General features: G+C 34.0%; 1 protein-coding gene across 1 annotated transcript; it reads left to right on the forward strand.

The window, feature by feature from the left end:
* LOC107646583 lies at positions 230-979 on the forward strand. Its single transcript, XM_016350762.1, has one exon. It carries the CDS (start codon positions 230-232, stop codon positions 977-979), a length of 750 nt encoding a protein of 249 aa, XP_016206248.1.

Below are 6,826 nucleotides of genomic sequence, written 5' to 3' on the forward strand. Positions count from 1 at the left end.
GTAGCATATATGTTTGTGAGCATGCATTTGGGACTCTTAAGCACTAAACTTGAGATATTGAGACTGATCACCTTAATATCAATTATTTGGTGTGAACAGGGACCAAATGTTGTCTCGCAAATCTGAGCGAGGTATTCAGAGGGAAAATCTTAGGACCGAACCGATGTAAGAACCTCGAGATAGAAGCTTGGGTGCTGGTACAAGCAACATAGGTCAATACTATAGGTCTATGACCCTTACTGAGTTTCTCAAGTGTGGTCCACCTCAGTTTAATGGAAATGGCAATGCGTTAGAGGCTAATCAGTGGTTTTTAGATGTGGAGAGATATTTATACACTCAACATGTTCCGGAAGTACAGTCCATGGAAATAGTGACCTACATGTTGTCGGGAGATGCTCAGAAGTGGTGGCAAGAGTTATGTCATACCTTGCAGGTGGAGCTAACAGATGTCCCTTGGAGTAGATTCAAGACAGAATTTTACGGAAAATATTTCTCACATGCACTTCGCATTGCAAAGGAGTTGGAGCTAATGCAGCTGAAGCAAAAGAATATGTCTGTTGCTGACTATACCCATGAATTCGACAACCTGTGTCGTCTCTCAAAAGTTTGTCAAGAAAATCCAGCCGACTATGAGGCGTGGAAGTGTGCTCAGTATGAGAAAGGACTTAGGAGAGACATCTTCAACTACGTGTATCTGCAAAGGTTAACGAATTTCACTGAATTGGTTAAGAAAAGTCAATTCGCAGAAAGTTACTCCATGAAGTGGGCGATGTTACAGGAAGGCTATGGAGAGACTACTCCAGATGAGCCGCATAGAGCCGGGCTAGGTGTATGCTACAAGTGCGGGAAGTCGGGGCATACAGTTGGAGACTGTCCACACAAGAAATGTCAGGATGCAGCCGAATCTGATTCTCAGACCCGAGGTAACCATGAACTAGCAGTTAAATTTTTAGCTACCTTGCATATCATTAATGTGTAATATCCATTTGCGAAGCATGACAAGTTTTAATGATCGTGGAGTCCGAGCCGATGATTAGTCGAAGACTATTAGTTGTTAAGATGGAACAATGCTTAGCTAACTTAGATGAGTGACTAGGTTCTTAAAGGATGTTGACCCTACGTCGTAAGGGTGATCGGGCACGTATAAATTTTCGAGTATGGATAGCTCCCAGTGAGTGATTTGAATGATGAATGAATGTGAAATCTATGCATAGACTCATGGGGATGCGCGACGGGGGACAGTCTAAGGTTTTCGGACTTGTCGGGTTGGATGAATAACCGACAGATGAGCTTCATCAGCCATAGGACAGGCATACATCATGTGCATTTGTTTGTTTTGATTTCTATACCTGGGATTGCTTAACTGAATATATACATCCTACTACCTGTTATACTTGCTACTTACACTATCTGCTTCTTACTTATGCGTGAACTTGTTTGGTTGCTTGTCTCTGCTTAATTATGGTCGGAGGAAGGGTGAAATAGTTTGGTGTTTATGTTAGGTTTAAAATTGAGTAAGTTTAGGAATGTCTAGATTACTTACCCCTATTTATGGCTTTTGCTTAGAAAATTAAGTTTTACAATTGTATGACGGAGTTCTAGGATTGCCTCTGGCATTCCTAGGACCTTATTTATTATACGCGTGACACCTTTACCATGTTGAGAACCTCCGGTTCTCATCCCATACTGTGTTGTTATTTTCAGATGCAGGTCGAGAGGCTCCTCGCTAGGCGTCTGGATCTTTGCAGTGGAGTAGTCACTGGATTATTTTAGGTTTACTGTTTGTATATATATGTACCTATGTACTTAGCTTGTTCTCCAAGAAACTTGTGTATTTTGTTCCTCATAGAGGCTGAGGGAGAGCTAGGGTCTTATTTTGTATATATAGGTATGTAAATATTCTTCGGCCAGCCTTGGCGTCGCAGGCTGAGTCAGGAGCTAGTTTCACTGTATTATTGGCACTCTTGTGACTCTTTCACTTATTCCTATCCATAACTTTTAGGTTTCTTAGCACGTAAGTAATTCTATTTTCCTGAGCATTGCGCTTTTCTTTTGCGAATTTGTTTTACCCGTTTTTCAATGCTCCTAGTATATTATCTCCTTCCACTATTATATGTAAATATTTTCTGATTAGAGGTCTGTAACACCACACTACCTCTGTTCTACGACTTAAGCGTTAAACTCTGTGTAGTAGGGTGTTACCAAATACTACTTAGAAATTCGGTTTGTGATAACTTTTACCGTATGGTGAATAATTAATGGATAAGATTTATTCTTAAAGAAATAAATTATGAATGGATAGCTAATATAAATCTTTGGACACAATTGCCTAGATAAAAATTATTTTTACCACTAGTTCCGAGGTTTTTTATTACTAGAGTTCTTCTCGACGCGTACAAAACCGTCATTAAAAGTATTTTTCCGGCTCAAAAAGTCTTTAATTAGAAAAATAAACCAATGGTAAAGTAATATTTACTATCTACTAGTCAAATTTGACTTAGAGGGATTAATTACCCTCATAAAGTCAAATTTGAGCTCATTAATTTGTTTTTTTCTATTTAATTTTTGTTTTTTTTAACCCTTGGGCCTGCCTCAATATTTCTTGTTGGACCATGGTTTTCGGAATTTGCAAGATAAATTTTAAAATAACTAGAAAAGTTTATTTACCGAAAATTGAGTTCTTACAACTAGAGCGTATCCTAATCCCCTACCTTCTGTGTTCTAGAGCCTCCTAGAATAAAAGATTTTATTGCCCGTATATCTAATCCAATGACTACGACATCAAAAGATTGATAGGGCTTTCACGAGTGGGTTGAGTAGGGACTCGAGAATGGAAATTTTAAGAATATGGGGCCATGAGTAAAAGAGGAGCGAACCAAAAAGAAACACCAAGTAGAAATAGGCTGACCAAGATGAGTCGTTCTCCAAAGAGGAAAGATCCCATAATCCAAATAGGCTAGAAGGAGATTGTTATATTCTGGAGATGGTTCCCAAAAAAAGAAAACCAAATCTCAAAGAATGCTAGAAATAATGCCTAAAGCATTACAAAGCATTCTCCTTATACCATCACATTTTCAGCAGTTGAATGTGATGAGTTTAGGATTTAAAATTAAAATTTTGGATCTAGAATTTAAGATTTAGAATTTAGAGTGATCAAACATGACGAAAGATGGCCAGTAGTGGTTGACTAGCAATGGTGGTGTTAAGAGGAAGGAAAAAAAGTAAAAATGAATAAAATGATAACTTGAAAAAAAGTGTTTTGTTATTTCATTTTTTGTTCTTTTATCTGAGGTTTTTTCTAGTCTAATCATTATTGGCGGAAAACATAGTTGTAAAAACAGACCGACCTGACCGATTGGACCGAAAAATTGATGAACCGATCACGGGTTCAGTTCGGGCAAGACATAGGACAAGATAAGGAAAAGAACCGGTAAAAACTGGTTTGACCCCTCCTAGCCTCCCAAATCCACTCTCATTCTCTCACTCTGAAAGTATGAAATGGGCCAAAGGGGAGAACACGGCGCCTCAACCTTCTCCTTCTCACTATGTGGTCGCTATTTCATTGCTAGTTTGTCCTGCGCCTTCACTGCTATTGCGTCATCTGTGCCTCTGTCGATGTTTGTTGTCTCCGTTCAGGCTACGTCGTCCCTGCGTCTTTACTGCATCCGCTAGCTCCTGCGCCTGCACTGTGCCATCTTTCCTTCCGTGTTTCACTCCTTTCCTTCTTTGTGATTTGAATGAATCCGTCAAAAAAAGCCAAACACAACACCTTGAAATTTGCAGCTTCAATCTCTCTCTCACTCTCGGCTTAGATCCCATGCCGATCTTCCTCAACTTCTGTCCCTGAGGTGGGTTTTTTTTTTAATTATTCTCTATTGATTTTATGAGTGTGTTTCTCCTGCAAAATGTACAACCATATATAATTTTGTGAGTATATCACAAAAGAAAACGTAGTTTTAGTTGAATAAAACAAAGATAAAATTGATTCTGATTATTGTTTTTCATGATTATGGCTATTTTTTTCCATGATTGTTACTGTTTAGGGTTGCTGTTTACAGTTGATTTGTTTTATATAGTTACTGTTTTGTGGTCTTATGGGAATGTTGATTATTGATTGATGCTGTTTTTTTAGAGATATGCATAATGTTGATTTATACCTTGCTTGATTGAAATATGCAATGGTTGGATAAGTTGTGAATTGATTTTTTTTTTATGATTGAAATATGCTGATTGATTTTGTGCATGGACTTCAATGTTACCTTGGTTATGTATAATTCGCTGGTGTTGATTGTGCAGATGCATATTTGGGATTTTTTTATTTTATTCCTCTTAAGAGAGTGAAATAAGAAGAATTAAGAGAAAATGAAATAAGAAGAAATAAAGAAGAAGCAGTAGAATATGGAGAAGAGGAAGAGGAAGAGTTTTGAATTATACAGAACTAATCAGAATAAAAATATACCAAAATTTCTTAACAAATATACATAAATTTCTTAGTTTTTACATCAAAATTTTGCTATAAAAACACAAAATTGTCTTTTCTTTTTAATGTTGCATTTTTTTTTCTTCTTTTTTTCTTGTTTCTTTCTTTCTTTTAGTTGAATAAATGTAAGTTTATAATCTTTCTAGTAATTTTGCAGCATTATGTATTTTTTTTCTTTGTTTAATTTTTTATTTTTATTCTTGTTAAGAGAGTAAAACAAGAAGAAACTTGAGAAGATAAAATAAAAAGAAAAAGATGAATAAGAAAAAAAGAAGATGATGATGAAAAAGAAGAAGAAGAAGCAGCAGAAGATGAGGAAAAGGAAGAGAAAGAGCTTTAAATTATCCAAAACTTATCAGAATAAAAATATACCAAAATTTATTAACAAATATACATAAATTTCTTAGTTTTTACACCGAAATTTTGCTACAAAAGCACAAAAATATCTTCTTTAATACTGTATTTTTTTCTTTCTTTTAGTTGAATGAATGTAGGTTTATCTTCTTTCTAGTAATTTTGAAACATTATATGTTTCTTCTTCTTTTTTGTTTGATTTTTTTATTCTTGTTAAGAGTATAAAACAAAAAAAATTGAGAAGGTAAAACAAGAAGAAAAAGATGAATATGAAAAAAAAGAAGATGATGATAAAAATGAAGTAGAAAAAGCAGTAGCAGAAGATGATGAGGAAAATAAAAAGTTTTGAGTTATGCCTAACTTATCAAAATAAAAATATACCAAAATTTATTAACAAATAACATAAATTTCTTGGTTTTTACACTGAAACTTTATTACAAAAGCATAAAAATGTCTTCTTTAATGCTGCATTTTTTCTTTCTTTCTTTTAGTTGAATGGATGTAGGTTCATTGTTTCTATTTTTGTTAAGAGAGAAAAACAAGAAGAAACTTGAGAAGGTAAAACAAGAAATAAAAGATGAATCAGAAAAAAAGAAGATGATGATGATGAAAGAGAAGAAGAAGAAGCCGTTGCAAGACCTACCTAGAGTAATTTATCACAGCCTAACACAAGTAGTTATGGAATGATTAACACTTTAGTACTGCGACATCTCATTAGCAAGTTAATGTGCAGGAATAATCGGATAAATTGTATGCTTTTTAGTCGGGTTGTAGATATAATATTCTCACTCATCTTGAAGAAGGAAAGGTTGGACCCTTCATCGGTGTCCTGAATTTTGGATTATGCAGAATTTATCAGAATAAAAATACACCAAAATTTTTTAACAAATACACATAAATTTCTTTGTTTTTACACCAAAATTGCTTAATGATTGTGACACACAAACTCAGTTTGAAAATAAACATACAAAAAAGACTGAATCATGAATAAAAACATATCCAAATTAATTTTGGATCAGACAACGTCATTAATATGACAAAAATTCAACGATAATGATAATAATAAAGACAATAACGATAAAGAAGAAGAAGAAGAAGAAGATGATGATGATGATGATGATGATGATGATGATGATGATGATGATGATGGAGAATGAGGAGAAGAAAAATGAATAAAAAAAAGAGAAAAGGAGGAGAAGAAGGTAATGATGGTGGTAGTGACAATAATAACGAAAGAAAAAAAGAGAAAGAAGAAGGAGAAGAAAAAATAGCAACTGAGATAATAATAAGAAGAAGAATAATAAGAAAAAGAGAAGGAAAAGGAAACGGAGAAGGAGAAACGAATGGAAGAAGAAAAAGGAGAAGGAGAAGAAGGAAAGATGAAGGTGCGTGATTTAAAAAGTAATTATAACAATCTGGTTAGATTTAGTTAAATATTTTATTTAGATGTAGACTTTTATTTAATAAAATTTGCATAAAAAATAAGGTTGATACATGCTTTAAATGTTCGAGATATGAAGAGTTCAAATATTATTTAGAATATATTAGTTTACATTTTTAGAATATTTTAATTTAATTTGATGTATTTTGATTTTATTTATTTAATTACTAGATTGGGCCTTATGTTTATGGACTTCGAGTTTTCTATATTTTAACCTAATAAGAGGTTATAAATACCTCATAAACTAAGGTAGTCGTAGTATAGAATGATTTAGAGGTTTCAAAACCCTTTTTTGGTTTCGTGATGAAACCATGATGTGGACAATTGATGTTGAGGAGTCCCTCTCTTGTTGTATCGGAGAATTGGGTAGAAGGTTGAGGAGTCCCTTCGATTCAATTTCCAAACTATGGCGTTGACAAGTTAGGTTGATGAGTCCCTTTCTTGTTGTGTCAAGAAATTGGGTAGAAAGTAGAGTGATTCTTTTTGTACTCAATTTCAATCTATCTTTTTTATTTTTATTTCAATTTCAATGTATCTTTTTTATTCAGTTT

The sequence above is a fragment of the Arachis ipaensis genome, chromosome B01 (genome assembly GCF_000816755.2).
Source record: "Arachis ipaensis cultivar K30076 chromosome B01, Araip1.1, whole genome shotgun sequence".
NCBI classification, from domain to species: domain Eukaryota; kingdom Viridiplantae; phylum Streptophyta; class Magnoliopsida; order Fabales; family Fabaceae; genus Arachis; species Arachis ipaensis.

Coding starts and splice junctions, on each gene's coding strand:
- LOC107646583 (XM_016350762.1), top strand. CDS start 230: ATGACCCTTACTGAGTTTCTCAAGTGTGGTCCACCTCAGTTTAATGGA.